At 39.4% G+C, this 18,800-nt stretch overlaps 4 protein-coding genes across 18 annotated transcripts in view; 2 read left to right on the top strand and 2 right to left on the bottom strand.

Moving 5' to 3' along the window:
• LOC122863714 (disks large-associated protein 2-like) overlaps positions 1–2,392 on the bottom strand; it is a 111,592-nt gene extending 109,200 nt beyond the window's left edge. For 2 of the 6 annotated variants that reach the window (XM_044170456.1, XM_044170457.1), the window contains exon 1: positions 1,663–2,391. In XM_044170456.1, the coding sequence (XP_044026391.1) occupies positions 1,663–1,798 (136 nt within the window). In that variant the 5' untranslated portion in view covers positions 1,799–2,391. Of the gene's footprint in view, positions 1–1,662 lie in introns of all 6 variants that reach the window. The other 4 variants (XM_044170458.1, XM_044170459.1, XM_044170463.1 and 1 more) reach the window with 3 other exon arrangements.
• LOC122863715 (cytospin-A-like) overlaps positions 1–13,870 on the top strand; it is a 101,530-nt gene extending 87,660 nt beyond the window's left edge. For 4 of the 8 annotated variants that reach the window (XM_044170472.1, XM_044170471.1, XM_044170468.1 and 1 more), the window contains 10 exons: positions 8,730–9,185; positions 9,958–10,031; positions 10,468–11,075; positions 11,160–11,247; positions 11,396–11,471; positions 11,569–11,605; positions 12,033–12,129; positions 12,274–12,390; positions 12,792–12,851; positions 12,973–13,870. In XM_044170472.1, coding sequence (XP_044026407.1) covers positions 8,792–9,185; positions 9,958–10,031; positions 10,468–11,075; positions 11,160–11,247; positions 11,396–11,471; positions 11,569–11,605; positions 12,033–12,129; positions 12,274–12,390; positions 12,792–12,851; positions 12,973–13,062 — 1,641 coding nt within the window. In that variant the 5' untranslated portion in view covers positions 8,730–8,791 and the 3' untranslated portion in view covers positions 13,063–13,870. Of the gene's footprint in view, positions 1–3,803; positions 5,751–6,788; positions 6,909–8,729; positions 9,186–9,957; positions 10,032–10,467; positions 11,076–11,159; positions 11,248–11,395; positions 11,472–11,568; positions 11,606–12,032; positions 12,130–12,273; positions 12,391–12,791; positions 12,852–12,972 lie in introns of those variants that run through there. The other 4 variants (XM_044170467.1, XM_044170466.1, XM_044170465.1 and 1 more) reach the window with 4 other exon arrangements.
• Positions 13,871–13,915: 45 nt separating this feature from the next.
• Positions 13,916–16,586, bottom strand: grcc10 (gene rich cluster, C10 gene). 3 transcript variants are annotated; one of them, XM_044170480.1, is made up of 4 exons: positions 16,481–16,586; positions 15,575–15,628; positions 15,019–15,195; positions 13,916–14,432 (listed from the first exon to the last, which is right to left on the bottom strand). In XM_044170480.1, the coding sequence occupies exons 2-4, from the start codon at positions 15,624–15,626 to the stop codon at positions 14,293–14,295; spliced, it is 369 nt and encodes a 122-aa protein (XP_044026415.1). In that variant the 5' UTR covers positions 15,627–15,628; positions 16,481–16,586; the 3' UTR covers positions 13,916–14,292. The 3 variants fall into 3 exon arrangements, with proteins under 3 accessions (XP_044026415.1, XP_044026416.1, XP_044026417.1); XM_044170481.1 differs by having other exon boundaries at positions 16,467–16,541; XM_044170482.1 differs by lacking the exon at positions 16,481–16,586 and adding an exon at positions 16,377–16,398.
• A 6-nt stretch (positions 16,587–16,592) lies between these two features.
• Positions 16,593–18,468, top strand: saysd1 (SAYSVFN motif domain containing 1). Its single transcript, XM_044170478.1, has 2 exons — positions 16,593–17,021; positions 17,986–18,468. Exons 1-2 carry the CDS (start codon positions 16,818–16,820, stop codon positions 18,307–18,309), a joined length of 528 nt encoding a protein of 175 aa, XP_044026413.1. The 5' UTR covers positions 16,593–16,817; the 3' UTR covers positions 18,310–18,468.
• The last annotated feature ends 332 nt before the right edge of the window (positions 18,469–18,800 follow it).

Genomic DNA, 18,800 nt, shown 5'->3' with positions numbered 1-18,800 from the left:
CCAACAATGTGTTTCTTAATACTCTTTGACTTCCCAAGCCCATTGGTTCCTACTGAAGAAGTAAACAGGTCACAAATATATAGTTGTTGTTTTTTAAGGCTATATTATTTCATAAAACAGCTGGAAACTGTAGTATTTAGCAAAAATTATTCAAAAATGATTTGTATGATTGTTGGGAACTATATTCAGCTGCTGACTTTATGGCACCGGGATGGTGTATGTAGGATTGACTCAAATTAAACTGTGTTATCACATCTTATGTGTTCTGATATCACTGAAGTTCCTACAATAGTTGTATGTATATTTTAAATAGTGAATTATATGTGGACTGTGCTAAAGTTATGTTTATATTTAGTATTATTTCCTTGTGTGCTAGAATATGGGTACATATATTTTTGTTGGACAGGTGATAGTGCTGTAAGGTGGTCTAGTGCACATGTGTACATACAAGTATAGGAAAAACATGGTGCTAGTTAAGATGTAGAAAAGTCTGCAATTTTGAAACAAGCTTTTGACTGTTTAATAGCTTGAATACAGAATAGAACATAAAGTTGGTAAAGGATCGGTCTGAGGTGTAACGTCTTGTTTGGATAGATTCACCTGCCCTGATGTTGTGGCTCATTAATGTGTTTTTAATCATTTTTGAACAGATATTGAGGTCTATGGCAGGTAGCAATGAGATATATACCAGGCTTTGGCTACAAAGGCAAAACTTATTATGAGCAGTCTGGTCTTTTTGTGGGATTTGTTGACAATAAGAAAATTATAGAATATCACCAGACGTATCTCTTGTGGTTTCTGAATAAAGTTTACACTATTACCAAACACCAAGTATGCAAACATGGTCAACAGGCCAAAATGGTCTGATCCTACTCGTGAAAACTCATCTCTTAAAAAGAACGAGTAAGCTGCCACCACTAACACGTCATTCCTTCAGATGCCTGCTACCATAAAGCCATTATATAAACAAAACAACTGCCTGTTAGCTGAATGACATCTCCTCATTAAGTTTGAATTAATCACCCCTCCCACCTCTTACCTGAGTCCTTCTCAAAGAAAAGACAGCAGTGAGTCTGTAGTAGCCATGGTAACACCTGTGACAGATGAAAAGATGGATGACAGATATACACTAGTACAATACAGCTGAGTCACTCCAGACACACAAACACACACACACATATATTGACTGAATGGAGGGGAGCAGCACAATGGGAACATGTGGGCATTTAGAGACAGAAGAAACTTGAGGGAGAAGCTGTGGGTCCCCTCCATTCACAATGGCTTTTTCCCCAAGGGAAAAAAAAAATCCCACATACACCTCCACCCTCCCTCCACCTCCAAACACGTACTCTAACTCTCACCTCACCCACACATCATGCATCATTCAGTGTAATTGATTGATGGGTGCAGGAAACACCCCGACAAGTGAAAAATAATTCAGTGAGTGACTCATTCGTGCTCTGCAGAACTTCTGGCAGTTTCTGACATTTACACTTTCACTCTGACCAGGTGCGATGCCCTGGCTCCAGCCGGTCAAGCCTCCGTCAGACCTCATGTAGGTGCACCTGAGATATAACAGTCAATAATAACAATAACAGGCTGCGCTGCAGGCTCGGTTCATACACAAGTACGACACTGTGCATCCTTCCTTCCAGTTCCTACCTTTTTCAGCGCTGACATCTTCCTCCTCAGAGCAGGTCACTTCTTCTAAGATAGTAAACGGGCGATAAATAAGTGAAAGGCGATCATGTCCCCTGGTATCCGTGAAAATGTTCATTGCGTTGTTCGTTAGAAACATCTGCAGCAAAGCGGCCGTAGTTTCCCATGATGACGGCGGCTTGTATGTGTTTTCTTGTCCATCGCAAGTCGTGATGCAGCGGCAGACTCCATTCTCTGGAGATGAATTATAATGCACTGATGTTGTTGTGGTCACTGATAGCACAGCTCCTCTTATGAAGGCAGCCAATATCAGACGCCATTTTCACAAAGTCCGCACCTACAGTAGCCTACTTGTATTGATATAATCGAACAGAAATAACGTAACTTCTCAACACCCTAACACACAGACTTAAACAGAAAAAAATATATTTAAAAGTAAAAGCACACCTTTCTAATTGATGTTAGTTTACATTAGATAATGATGACGTAGGCTACATAATTCAAAGTGAAAATACTGAAAATAAAGGACAGTTATGTCAATTTATTTATATTTCCCAATATCACAAACCATCAGTGATGTGTGGTTGAATTACTGGTGAATAATAATAAACGTGGCTTTTTCAATGAAAAACAAAACACCAAGCTTTATCTTATGAGCTAAACTTGAAAAACAGGCAACAAAAAATAGTAACATAACAGTAACATCATTTTCATTTTTCATATCATTTCATATGGTCTTTACCCTGTCAGTTTATTTCATTTTCCTTATTATTCAGTATTGATAATAATAACTTTGTTTACATTGCACTTTTCATAAACAAAGTTACAAAGTGCTTTACAGTAAAACAAGGAGTAAAAAGTAAATAAAATAAGATTAAAATGATAATTAAAACAATTGTAATAATTTATAATTAATTAAGAGAAAGCTTAAGATTAAAAGATTAAAAATTAGTTTTAAGAAGGGATTTATTACCGACTTTGCTTGTGCAGCCTGATGATTAAAATAACAGAAAATGTACCTGTGAAGCTCTTACTGAAATAACTTTTGAAGGATGTAATTGAATGAAAAACACTGTGCTGTCCTGGGCAGGGCACTTTACTCCAGCACAGCTTCATGACAGGCCAGTGCTGGTTGACTGCTGTGTCTCTGGGCAGCTCCTGCAGGGTTTGGTGTCAGCAGTGTCATCAAAGCACAAGCTCAGCATATATTTCCTCAAAAAGAGTCCTCATAATTGACATCCAGGATGGACGTTACACTTAAGAGGCACCTTTACAGCCAATCTCCTCCTATACACTCTAATCCCCTGTACCCCTGTTTTGGTCTTTTACTTGCACACAGAGGAGTAAGACTTCAGCCCAGAACTCAGAGCCAAAGACTCTTTTTTTTGTGAAGGTTTCTACTTGTGAAACACAGTTTGCAACTAGTTTTGTTTTGAAGAGCCTTAAGCTTTGGAGACAAAGTTTATGTAAATAAAAGTCAGTGGAATTAGTGTGAAGAAACATGGTGAGATTGATTTCTAATGCTAGGAAACTGATTTTGCAGCGTGGTGTGTAGGTCACTGAGAAATCATGTGGGTACAGTGCATAAAACAGCCAGAAGCTGAAAACATCTCTTAACCTTTGCTCACTCTGCAGAGACAGAGAGAGATTTTACACAGTGCAAATCAGTCTGCACTTACAACATTACCAAACAATGATAACATAACCTTGGCAACAATAAACCACACACATACACAGTGTTCACTGTTATGGATAACCTCAGTCAAAAAATGTCAAGTTTCTGCAAGTAGATTTTAGTTAAATGGAAGGAAAATGATATCTGTCTGGAAGATAAAAGAAACAAAGTCAAAAATCTGCAACATGTGTTGAAAAACAGCAATATGTTTTGTATAAATAGGAAAATAACTCACCAAAACACTGTTATTGTGCATGAAGCTTACAAAACTCACACAAAGTTGTGATTTTGAAGTTCTACTGTATGCAGTATTAAAAATCCCAATGACACAACTCCCCGTTGACCCACAGAGAATAACGTCAAAGAGTTAAGAAAAATGCTCAAACTCAAACCTTTAAAGCCCCACAATGTATACTTACACTAAGTAACAAAAGCCTCTTTGTTTTATTAGCATACAATTTAGATTGTATGTTCTTGTTTTATTATTTATTGATTTAGAATTACCTAATGGTTCTTGTATTTTACAGAAATAATGAGACAGACAGACTTAAGAATAAATCTGAATATTATTGCCTCTTTCATTATTCCTGTCAGTACTGGGTTTGGTCACTGGAGGGCGCCAGAGACAGTCTTCTTCACTGTGCTCTGTCCATGGTGCTGAACCATTCTAATTACATGCTGCATAATAATAATGATAATAAACAACATTGTGCAGTCTCACTCTGTCCCTCTCCATGGTGCTGAAACAGCACAGACTATAGCTGTTGAAACGCACATATATAGTGTTAGATATAGCTGTTTTCACTGCACCCTTTTAATGTGTTTGTATTCAAATTGTATTGGTCAGAATATGACAAATAAGCCAAGACCTAATCTGAATATCTTTATATTATTTTTTTTACCATGCTTCCTTGGCAGCATACAGTACACTTCTATCATCTCTCTATTACAGCTTTCCCCACATAGTATTTCCTCCATCCTCTTTATCTTTGTCCTGACACTTTTTCATTTGATGACTCATCCAGCAGTTTTCCTGCCCTACTATGCTGTCGTCAACTTGTACAGTAATTATTTGACTTAACTGTGTGACGTGTCAAAAGCAAATAAAAGGAAAACTATATCTCAGGAAAGATTTTAACTTTACTTTAACACTTGTTTTCTTCACACCATTGCCTCTTAAAGTGTTCCCTATGTATTTAAATATATTTAATGAAGGGTCTGAGACCATTTGCACTGCTGAAAGGCAGGCTACTGTGTGAGTGCGCTAAAGGGGTAAAGGCCCATTGTCAGTCTCATCTGTAATGTGGATAAATTCCTTTGAATTGCGATGTTAAAAGTACCCAACTCTTTATACAGTTTATGACAAGGATGAACACCAATGCTAGACTTCTATGTCTCCCTTGTGTGATTTTATTAGTTTAAAGTTTGGTATACTTGCTTGTTTAATTTTGTAGCTGTATTTGGATTTCCATTCAAGGTGTCATTATGAAATTCAGTGATTAAATGATCTTCTTGCTTCAGTGATATTAGCTCTGGCTGTGCAAAATTATAAAACAGAGAGGATATCTGTCAGCCTTAGTGATGCTCTTCAGCCTGTGAAACCTGTTGCGTACATCTAATTTCCACTCCAGACTTAATATTACTTTGCTTTGCATTCAGTATTGGTGTAGTTAGAGCTTCTGACCAGTATGAACCAGGACAATACAGGTGGATCCACTGGAACCTCTTCAATGACTCTTGGAAATCCCAGACTCAAACTTTTGGACCTGTTTACCGGGATTTAGTGAAGTTATGTCTGCTGAAGATTACTCGGGTTGTTTAGCTTTTTTATTTTCACATCTTGTGAACTATGACAGATGCAATGTGACGTAATGCATCTCCAGACCGTGTGAAGCTGTAACCTGTTACCTGCGTGCCACCACACCTGCATTTAAAGATAATTAGCTTACAGCCGGTCTAACTGCTTCCTTGTGCTGCTTTCCCAGCATTTGATTCTATAGACTACACATTATTTCTTCTTTTGAACCGTTACTTTGCGTGAAAACATTTTCAAACGTTGCTCTAAACAATGTCATTAACATCACTCATGTCGTCGATTCAACGTGCAGCTGCTACGCAATCAGTTTGTTTCTGCCTCCTCTGTTTTTTTTGTCGCATTGGATTTAAAGGCGAAGCAGAGTTGGATATTTCTGGGAATTGGACCCAAGTTATAGATGGTGGCTGTCTTGCTACAGCTGTGTGGTGAATATGGGATATCGGGAAAACATGACTGTCAGTGACACGAACAGTGGCCTCCGGTGAATTTGGGAGACGGGACGCAGAAAACCCCGACAGGGAGATCGAGATACCCGGAGAAGAAACCTGCCGGACAGCCGGGGACACAAACTGGAAGGCGTCCAGCTGGCAGGCTGAGCAGGTAGGATGAATGAAACTGGAGGGTAACGGTGTATGCAGTGTCGTTGGTTGGATGCAACGTATGTCACAGCCAAAATAGTGTCACAAAATAACATCACCTGCCCCGATACGGATTGTTCTTTTTGAACAAACGTGACTCCAAACTTCATTCACCAACCGGGCAGTTTAATGTTGCGTGCCTCATTTGGAAACGGGACTGTGTAGCACAGCAAATTTTCAAGATAGTTTAGAGATTGATAGAAAGGACTCGTTAATACGGCATACAATTAACTAAGCAACAGTTTGATTTAGTCATAGTTTTGTTTTTAGAGGTAGTTCTCCTGGTAGCCTAATCAACTCCGTTAAATTATCTGTGGAGGCCAGAAGTCAGCAGTGTGTATAAAAAAAAAATAAATGAAATTATTTTTAGATTTAGTGCTTTGTAGAAAACCATGAGCATGCCGAATTTCCCTGGGGATTCTCCCAATATCTTACAGAGGTTATTTATGACGTTTAATGGATATGTCTTTTCTCAATAACCATGGAAACCTTAAATCACTAGATTATTCAATGGAGTTTGGTTAATTCTTCATAGAGAGTCGGCCATGTGTTACACACGATATAACTCAACAGCACTGCAGAGGAGCCTGTGTATACGTTGTTAGAAAGGATGTTCTCATTTTAACACATCTGTGGCGCTTTGTTGCTCAACACATTTGTTACTTTATGTGAAATGTATGTAACCCTTTATAACTGTCAGCTCTTAATTCTTGAGGCTTATCAGACAGCTATTGTGAGCTGGTCAAACTGCAGACAGGTGACACACTTGACACTGTCTTTTTTATATTGTCCAAAACCCATTGGTAGTAGTATGTTCTATAATGAGAAAAAACAATTTTATAAAACCCCATTGTCATATTATGTAAAATGTTTGGGCTCCAACCTCCAAGCTTAGAAGATTCTGCATTTCTAAAGTCTTGTATGGCTGTTTTCTTGACATGTTGCACTTGGCAGTGAGTTGTACTCATTGAAAGATTTATATTTATTCCCTTCCATCCTGACAGCAGTGGGCCTCACAATACAGAGGACGCAGTGAAGGACACTGGGGTAGCCTATCCAGACACCCACCCCTGCTGGATCATGGGTAACCATACTGGCAAAGACAGCCATGGCACTACAGGTACCTGAGGTCAAAGGCAAACAACACAAGCAATGGTTTTGTCTTGAAACACTATGTAAAATTTCTTATTTTTTTAATTATTTAATTTTATAATTTTTTTTTTTTTTTTTTTTTTTTTTTTTTTTTACTGTTTTCAAAATAAAAGTGATTTGAGAAGTTGCTGCACTGCACCTGGCCAGTTTTCTCACACATACTTGAACTGACACCTTTCTTCTGGTCATTATACTGTAAGACTGACTGTACTTAGACTATTGTCTTCAGTGTTTGTCCAGCCTCTCCCCCCCCCCGCAGAGGAGTAACAGTTGCCTGTAAACTCAAGGAAGACATCAGCTTTCTGCTTGTTACTCTTCTGCATTACGAAAGAATAAAAATGCAGAAAACAGACAGAAAATTAGAAGAGGACTATTGTGTTAACCAGTTTATTTACAGTTGGAATAGCAGATTTTGCTGGCTTTAACACACCAGGTAAACAAGGATGAGCGCTGTAATTCTTCGTTAAATCCCCCTAATTCCTAGTCCATTCATCATATCCTTTTGTTTACCCAAAGCACACTGATATAGTGCAAAGGCAGCACAAAGCATGGTTTCAGCATCTGAACTGAAGTATGCCACTAAACATAATAAGAAAATACTGATATAAGAAAGCCAAAATGTTTAATTCAACCAAGTCAAACAAAATTCTTTTTACAAGATTTTTGTGTAAATGTATGGCTGCTGTAGAAGTGAGCATCACATTTCCACTGATTGTCACTCTATAGATGTACTCTGTCTAAATGAAATTCTGGTTTCAGAGAATTTCTTGGCACACGGGAAGTGATGAATCAGAAGTTTGCAGTGAAATACAAACTGTATCCCAGAGGATTTGGCGAAAGTTGGATTCAGCAACGTCAGATCTTTTAGCCTCTCTCATGCCTTCAGTATCCTTCAGTTCAAAGCCAGCTGTCATTTGGCTCAGCTAATGTGTGAAATTGCCTCGTGCCGCCTTACACGTCTTGTTTTCTAACTGAAGACACTGAGCCGGCCGCTCGCTCGGTTTAATTCTCACTTACAGCTGTTTAAAATGCTGCTCCTTGTTCTGCTCTCTTGGCTGTCAGTATGCAGAAAGTAGGCTCAGGCTAGAGGATGAGAATAACTCCCCAGCTGTAGCTGAGCAGACTACATCACGCTGCTACCAGCAAAATGATGAGTCTGCAGAATCCTGCAGTACAACACAAGGACAAGGAGGGGAAGCAGGAAAAGATCTGAGTCAAAGCAGGTGGAGATCCCTGTAGCCTGCCAAAATCTCCACAAGTTTATAACCAATGCACACTGTAAACAGCATACAATCACATAGCTCTAACATTATTTCTCAGTGACAGGTGACACTTTTTAAATGATGTTTCATAATAAACCAAGACAAACTGCTAAAAAAATATATGAATTCACTCTAAATTCCTTGAAAAAAGGAAGGTGCATGGTTTATGCAGAATGCCAGCAGCATTAATGATGGATGTAATCGCAGTGAGAGCAGCTGTTAGATAGTAGATCAGGATAAAATCGCCTCTCTTCCTGCATCTTGCCACATGGGGGAACAGTGTGTAAGTGTTTGCCTGCCAAGACATTGGCAGGAGAGGCTTTTTGCTGCATCAGTCAGCCCGGGACAGTAAATAAAGGAGCGGACACTGGGTGCTTACATCTGCATCGAGGAAAAGACGAAAGGGGCTTTGCATTCAGCACACTTTTCATCTTATATTAGATGATTTTAAGGTTCAGGACAGTTCTCTGATGTTCTCTTCTTTTGCTCCCCATCTGATATACAATTTATTTCTCCCTTTTTTTTAGGTTCTCCTTTAGATTTCTTCCACACGCCTCCTACCACGCCCTCAGAGGCAGATCTGACTGCCATGGCCTTATCCTCCTCAGCTTCCTCTAATAAGGCACAGACGCCATCACCAGTCGGCAGCACCACCCCCTCCACCGTCTCTCCAATCGCAGAGTGGACACAGAAGCTGTCTGCTCCCTCAGAATGGGCTGTGATAAGCGTAGACAGCATCGGCTACTCAGAGACAAATGTGAGCGATGCAGCAGCGAGGCACGGGCAGGAGGAGCTCAGCCCGGGCAGCCCGGCGTCCCTGCCTTCAGAGCAGAGCTGGCAGGAGCGGGATAGTGGATTAGAGCCGCAGGCTGCCGCAGAGAGAGCGGGAGAGGAGATGAACCTGGTTTTACTCAGTCTGATGGAGCACTACAGGGCCTCACTAGGCCTGACCCCCAACACTGACGTTACCACAGGTGCAGTGGGTAGGTCCTTGTTTTGTTTTCTTAAACACACTTTAAGTAAACTGTTGTCGACAGTTTTGCACTACTGAATTACTTCAGCATATGGATAAAGTAAATGGACAAGATGGAGGGAAAAAAACCTAGAGGTACTTCAGTGATTTAGTATTTTCCTTTTGCAAGAGACAAATTAAGGAAAGAATGGTCAAAATTTTCCCATAATGCAACTCAATAGCATCTTTTGTAATACCACCCTGACCTGGTAAATGCCTACATCTTTCCAATGTCAATGCCTAATCTAGTCTTCAAACCCATAACGAGATAACTCTGATGACATCACTATGACATCATAAAGGTTACTTTATCAGACTTTAGAAAGCTCCTCCAGAGCCACAGAATGAGTTCCCCCTTTTAAGCACAAAAAAACACTTTTTGTGATTTAACTGGCAAGTAAAATTATTACTTCATTTTCCTTCACTATAAAGTCAAGACTGTTCTCACAGATGACATTTTTACTTTTCAACCAATAATGCTGACAATTACCGCATACAATTTAGCTATACCAGTGCCAGGGCCCTTGAATATAGCATACTGGCTCATTTGGATGGCGAAATGCAACAGAGCCACTATTAATGTTATGAGTTTTGTCCTTTTTCCTATTTTGTGAAAAAGTTCATGAAACTGTGCTATATGTTGCTCTCAAATAAATAATGAATGAATAACCCATCCTGATTGCAGTTGTCAGACTTTTAAATATATTTTAAAAACTTTTTTTTTTGTTCAACCCGTCTGTCAGAGCTGCTCAGGCGCTTGATAACAGAGAAAGATGAGCTGCTTGAGGAGGTGGACACACTGAGGGAGACACTGAGGGTGAGTTGGAACTGCATGACACCCTTAGGCCATAAAAATGTCCTGAAACCTCATAAACATTTGCTGTGAAATAGAGACTTTTGGACACTTGTATGTATGTATATATATATATATATATATATATATATATATATATACACACAATCTTTTTTTTTGGAATCTTGAAAAATCTTAATTTAATTTACTTTTTCTTTGGTATTTTAGTCTTATGATTATAATGTCATGTGACATCACTGCAGCATACATATTCCAATAGCCCAGGTGGAAAAAGTTATTACTTGCCTTAGAGTACTGAATTTATTAAATATTTTATATGGTAAGAGATCAGAGGCCATAGTAATATCCAGAACTCCAGAAGACACTAAGAGCCTTATGGAGAACAAGATTACACTGTTTCTTTTCCATTTGGTCCTCTTTCTTTTGTCCTCCATGGCAGACAGAGAGGTTGGAGTGGCATCAGTTCCAGTGTGACCTGCAGGTCGCGGTGTCTGTGGCCGACCGGCTGCGGGTCGAGTCGGAGCAGGCTCTGGGTTTGCTCCAGGAGAGCCACAGGGCTGTGGAGGCGCAGTTGGCTCAGTCCCTCAGCAGACAGAAGGAGAAGGACGGAGAGCTGGAGAGTCTGAGAGCCGAGCACAGAGACGTCTGCCTCAAACTAGCTGAACTCACTCTGCAGCAGCAGCAGGAGCGGGCCGAGCTGGACGCTCTGAGGACGGCATGCAGGGTGAAAGACATAACAGATTGTGATGAAAAGGCAGATAGACAAGACTCTGAGGAGGGGCAGGGGGAGGAAATACCCAGGGAAGTTGAAGCTGACACTGAAGCTAAAAATATTGAAAAGGATGAGAATGAAACAAATCAAGACGTGGATGCTGAAGTTGTGGTTCACAATCCTGAAGAGGCAAATGGATCAGGGAGCATGCAGCTGACAGGGAAAGGGGTGGCGGAGGGATACCTTCGCAGTTTGGCTGCCCTGGAGAAGAAGAAAGAAGGGGGACGTGGGCAGAGAGATCCAAGGAGGATTGTGATGCTGTCTGAAAGATCTTGGTGAGTCTACGTGAACGCTCACAACATAGTCACCCCTATCAATAGAAGACAGTTTTATAAAACGTGTAAAAACATGTCTTTTAGGAGTCTCTCTCGTCTCCCACTCCCAACTGACTCCTCTGGTGAAAATGGGACCTCAAAAAACGTGAGCACAACATTGCCGCTATGCAAGGTATAAATAACACTTGTTGAATTGAAATGAAATGTTCTTTAAACTATCATGATTATACAGATGAATATCTGAATGATTAGGGGGTGGGAAACACTTTGTAATGGCATTTGTAGAATAAGTCCATGGTGTCATCTCGAAACTTTTCCAGAAAGAAGAGCCACCAAAACAGAGAAGGATGGACCGTATTTTACAGCGGCAGGACAGCTGGTCCAGCTTTTATACAGGTGAACTTAAATCTACAGTACTAAACCAAAAAATGTTCTTTTAGACAGATTAGTAAGTGTACAGCTGTATGATGGAGGCTACATTTGTGCCTTTCAGGAAAACAGGATGAGGACCAAAGCTCTGATTCCATCAAGTAAGTAATGATTAGGCCCTCTTCTTGGTTGACACCGACATCTCAACCGACACTGACGTTTGTGTGTAAAAGAGACGGAGAGGCTGATAAATGTTCAGCATTAAATGAGTCATTTTCAAATCAACTATGATGTCACAATCTCGGGTTGAACCTTTTGCACACTTGAATCTGCAGAAAAAGCTCTTCTTGCAGTTCCCAAGACTCGATTTGACACACAAACTGTAGACAATTTGCACCGCTGCTTCTGGTTTTTTTTGGTTTTTTTTAAATGTCAGCTAAAAACGCAACTGTTAAAATTGACTTGAAACTGACTATTTTTTTATTACTGTGGCTAATGTTCTTTGTTTAAGCATTGTGTAACTATGTTAAGAAAAAGGCAACAAGTTATTCTTAAAACTGTGGTGAAATGTTTTCTTGCCTTCCTCAGACCTCAGGATGGTTTCAGTGCTCTGCTGAGGCGTCATGGTGGCTCCAGAAGAAACTCCCTGCTGCGTTGGTGCCAGAGTCGTACCCAAGGTTATAAGGTTAGAGAGGAGACTGTCACCATTATTGAAATATTTTGAAATTCGTCACAATCTGTAAAATTAAGAGGAATTCAGGGTGTGCATCAAAAATACCTTTTTACCAGTTATATATATCTTGTCTTCATCGAGTATGTTTTGTGGCAGAATATTGAGATCACAAACTTCAGCAGCAGCTGGGAGGACGGCTTGGCGTTCTGTGCTGTTTATCACACATATTTACCGACTTACATCCCGTACGAGACCCTCTACCCGGCAGACAAGGTAAAACTATTGCTGTTGATTCTCAAAACAAAAGAAATGCATGCACTAAGCTGATTATGTAATAGCCGCAATTAAATTCTAATTATTTCAAAAGCCTTTACAGAGACAGATATCAGCTATCCAGTCACAAATATTGATAATCTGTTTTATGATTTTAGAGATTAACTATCAAGTCCACGGCAACTTCATAACTCACTGCAAGATTCTTGCACACTGTCGATCACTTGTACTCTCTTTATTAACAAAGGTCTGAGGACCAAAACATCGTTAATAGTGAGTACAAGTGAACGTGATTTTTTTTTTTTTTCTTTTACAAGAACCCATGACTGAAAGGTATGTCTGTGAAACTGTGTACTTGATTTTTTTTATAAAAGCTGCGTCTGACTCAAATGTTTTTACAGAAGGAAAATCTGGACCTTGCTTTTAAGACAGGCGAGAGTGTGGGAATCACAGCCACACTGGTGAGACATTTTACACAGTGCACTTCTGATGTTGGGTACAGGTTGTTACAAAACATATTTGGAAAGTTACTTAAAACTAACCGTGTCCACTACTCTTACATGCTCTTACATGTTGTGACAGACAGCGGAGGAGATGCTGAAGGCAGAAGGCCCGGACTGGCAGAAGGTCCTGGGTTATGTCGAAAGCATTTTCCGTCATTTTGAGATGTGAAGTCGTTTTCTCTCGTCTTGCTTCTCTGCCTGGTTCTTTTCCATTGTTGTGACTGGAGCTGAAGGACTTAAACACTGCTCACCACAAGAGGAAGCTCTAGTCACAATGAACTTGCCAGCCAGGATTTAAAAAGTGTCAGCAATATTAGACTGTATGACCATGTATGATTTTATGTATCCGTACAATGTCCTTCACACAGAAACGATTGTTTGCTGACACCCAGATGGAAGAAACTAAACCTGGGAGTATTTTTATATTTCTACATACCATCTATTCAGATCCAAATAGCTGCTGGGTGATTAATGCACAAGACACAAAAAGAATCAGTACGGTCACTAAGTCCATAATATAAACACCTGCTCAGTAATTACTTTCACATTTGTTACTGGGTGCTGGGCGCACTGGGTTTGCACAGTTTGCCTTTTTAAAAATATTGAGCACTTTATGATTAAACTTGTGTTGTATTTGTTAAGTGGATGGTTTCAGAATCTGGGGCACTTTAGTTTTATTTATCTCTGCTAATAGTTATTTTTTATCATGAACCTCTCCGGCCACGATAGTGTTATCATGTCTGCATGCACCCAAACCTAAAACAAAGGAAGGGCGCAGACATGAACCCAGATTTTATGTTGGAATAGTGATGTTTTAACCTTAAATACTACAGTGTCTGTTTAAAGGAAAGTTGCCTTGGAGGAAATGTATATATGTAAATGTGTGTAAGCACTTTACTATGTTTTTGAAAAATACTGAACATATAAAGATGTTGTTGTCTAAGCCTTATTACAATAATAAAGTTATGTATATGGAAGTTATCGTTTCCCCCCCAACATTTTTTCCATTAATACCACACAGATTCACAGAAAGCATTTTAATATATAACAAAAGAATGACATTTGATACATCCGACAGCATATAAAAATGGTATAGTTAAAATGATTAAAAAAAAGATGGCATTAAGGAAATGTTTAAGGATCAATGACAAGAAAATGGTCATAGTGTAACATGTAACAAATACTGAAACATTTGAAAAGCAATAATTTAACATGTTTTTGCAAGGATGCTTTATATGAAACCATAATGTAGATAAGATTTGAGTTTCATCTTTGTTGGAATGTATTTTTTGTATTATTTCACAAGAAAAAGTAGATGATAGACAAGATCTTGGAATTAGAGTATGTTCATGTTGCTCCAAAGCATTAGATGAAAGTAACCTTGCAGTCGAAATAACTCCTATGAAGCTGGAATGGCGCCTCCTATAGGTGGTGTTGACAGTGGTGGCAGGAGGAGAGACTTCAGCTTAACTGACATGGCTGCAATTTCAGGGTCCTGGGTTTCATACATCTTCACCAATCTGGCAAATTTTAGGACACCTGAAAGTGAAGCAGAGCCAAGATCAATGTGATGAAATGTGTCATCTACCCTGAAGCACATACCGCCTTTGTGGGTAGAAAAGTATGGAAATTATGACAAAATACAGAACCTAAATATCTATATTGTTGGGTTGACTCTTGTCACTTTCAGATGATATTCATGCACACTAACATTTAGAGAAATTAAATGACTAGTAATTATCAAATAACATTACAATAACCAAATCTCAGACGATATTACATTTCAAATCATGACATGAATGTAATATCAATATATGGCCCAGCTCTCGTGAATACCATGATGAATTCTGGTCTGAAGAGTTCAAAAAAAGTTCAATCCTGTGGTGCAATGTTCCCCTTTACAGGACAGTGCTTTGGCTCTGAATTTATGAATTATCTTGTTTGGTGCCAGAGTTTATTGATCCAATGCACACAGAGTACATCTGTATGGCTCTCACCAGTAAAATCCAGGAAACTGTCAACTATATGCATATACAGTGTATTTGTGCTCAAAGGTCCTTTCTGCATGACACAGCAGCACCTAGTCAAAGAACTTTAGGGCTAGAAAATGCTGCCTAATGCTCACCCTCTCCTTCATTGTTGAAGCCGTAGGCTTTGATGACCTCTTGTTGAATCATTGTGGCCACAGGGAGCACAAGCTGCAGCATCTTGCCCATGTCGTTGCAGGCACTTTCTCGAGCCTCCTCCATCCTCGCAGCGTTTTCTGGTACTGAGAAGGCCTGGATCACCTCGCTCAGTACCACTGTGAAAAAAGCAAAACATCAGTAATATATATGACTGTAAGGTGAGTAGATATATATTTATACAGCACATAACGATGGGATCTTGTCATTTACAAGATCCCATCGTTATGTAAACTAAACGCGCTTTTCATTACAATACATGTGTTACAAACATGGACAGACACAAACAAACACACAGTAACTAACTATATAACCCTGAGGAAATGGAAAAGTGTCCAGCGTGCGTTTAAACGTGGACACAGTTGTGACAGATCTCAGGTCATCAGGCAGTGTGACACACTGGAAGTGTTTGTCTGCTATTTATTTAGCATTAATGATGTAGGGCAACTAATGAAAGGCCAGAAAATACAAACTTTATAGAAAATAAGCTCCTCTCACCTCTGGTCTGCTCAACAGTGAGGGTGGGCTGCTGTGCCGGAGCTGAGGCCATGTCTGGAGAGGAAAGAGAGAACAGCCTATACTCTGATATTTACAGTGAACAAAACCAACAGGAAAGAAAGAAACTAGACGGTTTTACTTTTCCAGACGCAATTCAATACTTTAAGTAATTATAACACAATGGCATCACCTTCTGGGTAGCTTAAAGAAAATGAAGTAACCTTGTTTGTAGATCTGAATCGTTTAATCGATAGACATATCTTTTCATCTTTTAATCGTGTTACATGATTATATCTTTGGGTTTTAGACTGTTAGTCGGACAATACAAGCAATCTTAAGACGTCTGAGAAATTGTAATTGACACGATTTAAAAAATAATAATTTCTAAATTAAACGATTAATGATTAATCGAGAATGAAATTGATTGCATCCCTACTTGGTTGTTTTATTCACGAGACTGAAAGCGAGATGATAGAAATCAAGACGTTTATCCTGATGTAACACAAATTGACCATATACCAATAAATGTCTGTTTCTAACGTTGGATTTATAAACAGTGATGTAAGACAGTGAGGTAGGTGTTGGCATAATGGTCCTAAACTTAAATACAATACGTAAACCTGCTGCTGTAAGACGATGCTTTCTTTATCGTTTAAGTCTCACTACAGTTAGTTAACCTAACGCTAACTTCCACAATGACACGCCAACATGAAGACAGCTTAAACTGGACGTCGGCTAAATGTCGGAACCACCGACCGTTTAGTTTCTCTCTATCGATAGCTTAGGAGGCAACGTAAGCTACCGTTAGCTCAGGAGAAGGTCGCCAATAGCAACAACAGCTAAAACACATATATTCACGAAAGGATTAACCACTGAACATTAAAGTGCTTACGTTTGGAAACTCACCACTAATAAAAACAACCTAGCTTGTAGCAGACCTGCGAAAAGTTGCCAAAAAACGACACCTTTTACGACAATTGACTGCTTTTTTTTTACGACATGACTTACGTCTTTCAGATAGACGCGGATGTAAAAGGTAAACAAACGTCTTGCTAAGCTAGTAGCATGGTGAAATCTCTAAAATGTAGTTAAAGTGGAAGTTGAAGTGAATGACAGTCGACATAATTGTATCGGACGTTGTATGAAGCTTTATTGAAACAAAGTTTTGAATGAGCTGTACTAGCAGCTGTTTTGCCACGTACACCTAATAACGTTAGTGCAAAGGAGCTGGTTGCGTGTGTCGATGGAGCAGAAGCTTGCAGAGTTCAGAGCCAGGCGACAGGCTGAAAATGCTGTTAAAAAGGATGAGAGTGCTGGCCCGCAGTGCAGAGCACAGACAGTAGCGGACACAGCTGCTCAGACCGATACAACATCAACAGCTGACGGTCAACAGACAGAGGAGAGGACAGGAACAAGCAGAGATTCAACCCAGAGCTCTGAAAGGAAGGTGAGACATCACTCAAGTTGCTGTGACAGCTGGATTTCTGTTTAGACTATGAATCAAGTCAGAAATGCATTAACTTTCCGATTAAATGTTTTCTGAATTATTGCTTATTTGAGTTTTCACTGCAGCTGGCTGTGTCAAATGTTTTCTGAATTTTATTTTATTTATGGATCACATGATGCCAAATCCAAGATACGTGAACCACATGTCCCAAATATGTTAAAAGACAGACACAAAACATGTCACTTAGGCTACAACTAACTAACGAATATTGTCATTATCGAGTCATCTGTTTTTGGTATTATTCTTTTAACTGATCAATCATTTGGTCTATAAAATGTCAGAAAATGGCCATCATAATTACCCAGAACCCAAAGTGATATCTTCAATTTGTTTGTTTTGTCTGACCAACACTCCAAAAACCACATGTATTACATTTAAAGTAATATAACACATAGAAAAGCAGAAAATCCTCGCATTTGAGAAGCTGTGAATGTTTTTGCTTGATAAATGATTAATCGATTATTGATTTGACTATAGGTTATAAGTTGCTAACAATTAATCATTTCAGTAACTTCTTCTTTCAGCTCTACATGTAACAAGATTAACCAATAATGCCTTTAAATGCCAATTTATATAAGTACTAACTAAACCAGAAAATAAACATCCACAATAAATCCACATTGAAATACAACAGTATAAAAAAAGTAGCATCTGGCCAGACTGCAGTGCTTCTGGAGAGCTCTTCTAAATACTAGTCTGTCTATAATGGGTGTAGTTTGAAGTGTATCAAACTACAGTACTCTAGTAAGTAACAAGTCATCTGCTCTTAACTGAAAATGCCTAAATGCTCCTATCATGTGGACACCCAGCAGGTAGAGGCCTATTTTGTGCCCAGACCCACTGTAAGCCGTATACATGGTGGTGTTGAAAATGCATTGAACCTCCCGTTGTGTCTTCTCTGCAGGACCAGCGTGACTGGCTGCTGGACAGCGCTCTTGGAAGATGGCTGGCTTCAAGACAATTTGTCTTCTCAAACCTTACTTTGCTTAAAGTGCTGCTGTGGCTGGTGCTGCTTGGTCTGTTTGTAGAACTGGGGTTTGGCCTGCCTTTCTTCCTCATCTCCCTCTTCTACTGGCTCTATGAAGGACTCCGTAGCCCAGCTGCCCGCGAGCCTGGAGAACTGAGCGCCTATTCTGTCTTCAATCCAGACTGTCAGCCTCTGCTGGGCTCTCTCACTGCAGAGCAGCTGGAGGGAGAGATGGGTTACAGACCTCTGGCTAACAGATGAATTGCTTGTGATTTACATTTATATCAAATAATCTGATCTTTTTGTCTGTTCAAAAATGTTAATTATAATATTCAGGAATATGCAGGGATACAATAGTAATTTAGATTTAATATTTCTGTATACCACATTAAATTGAGATTGGTCTACTTAACAGTTTTATTCCTGTTTCTGTCTCTTCTTTGAAGCAGTTTAATGGTGTCACATATACTGGCCATCACTTAAGGTTGTGGAAGAGGCAAATGCCATATCAAATAATCATCACCATTTCTTAGTACACAGTAAAATGAGGAGTGAAATGGGGGAGAAAACAAAGGGGCAAGCTGCTTTTAATTTATATGAGAATAATTTTGTTCAATCTAAATAAATGGCTTACATTTAATAAAGAATGTAGAAGCATGTCAAGCAGCATTGCATCTTGTCTCTGGGCCTTGATATCACAAATTACAAAGCTTTGCAACACAGGATGCTGCAGATTTTGTTTTGGTAGTGTT

The sequence above is a fragment of the Siniperca chuatsi genome, linkage group LG16 (genome assembly GCF_020085105.1).
Source record: "Siniperca chuatsi isolate FFG_IHB_CAS linkage group LG16, ASM2008510v1, whole genome shotgun sequence".
NCBI lineage: Eukaryota > Metazoa > Chordata > Actinopteri > Centrarchiformes > Sinipercidae > Siniperca > Siniperca chuatsi.
Note: the sequence above shows the minus strand (reverse complement) of the source record. Positions and strands in the feature narration are given on the sequence as shown.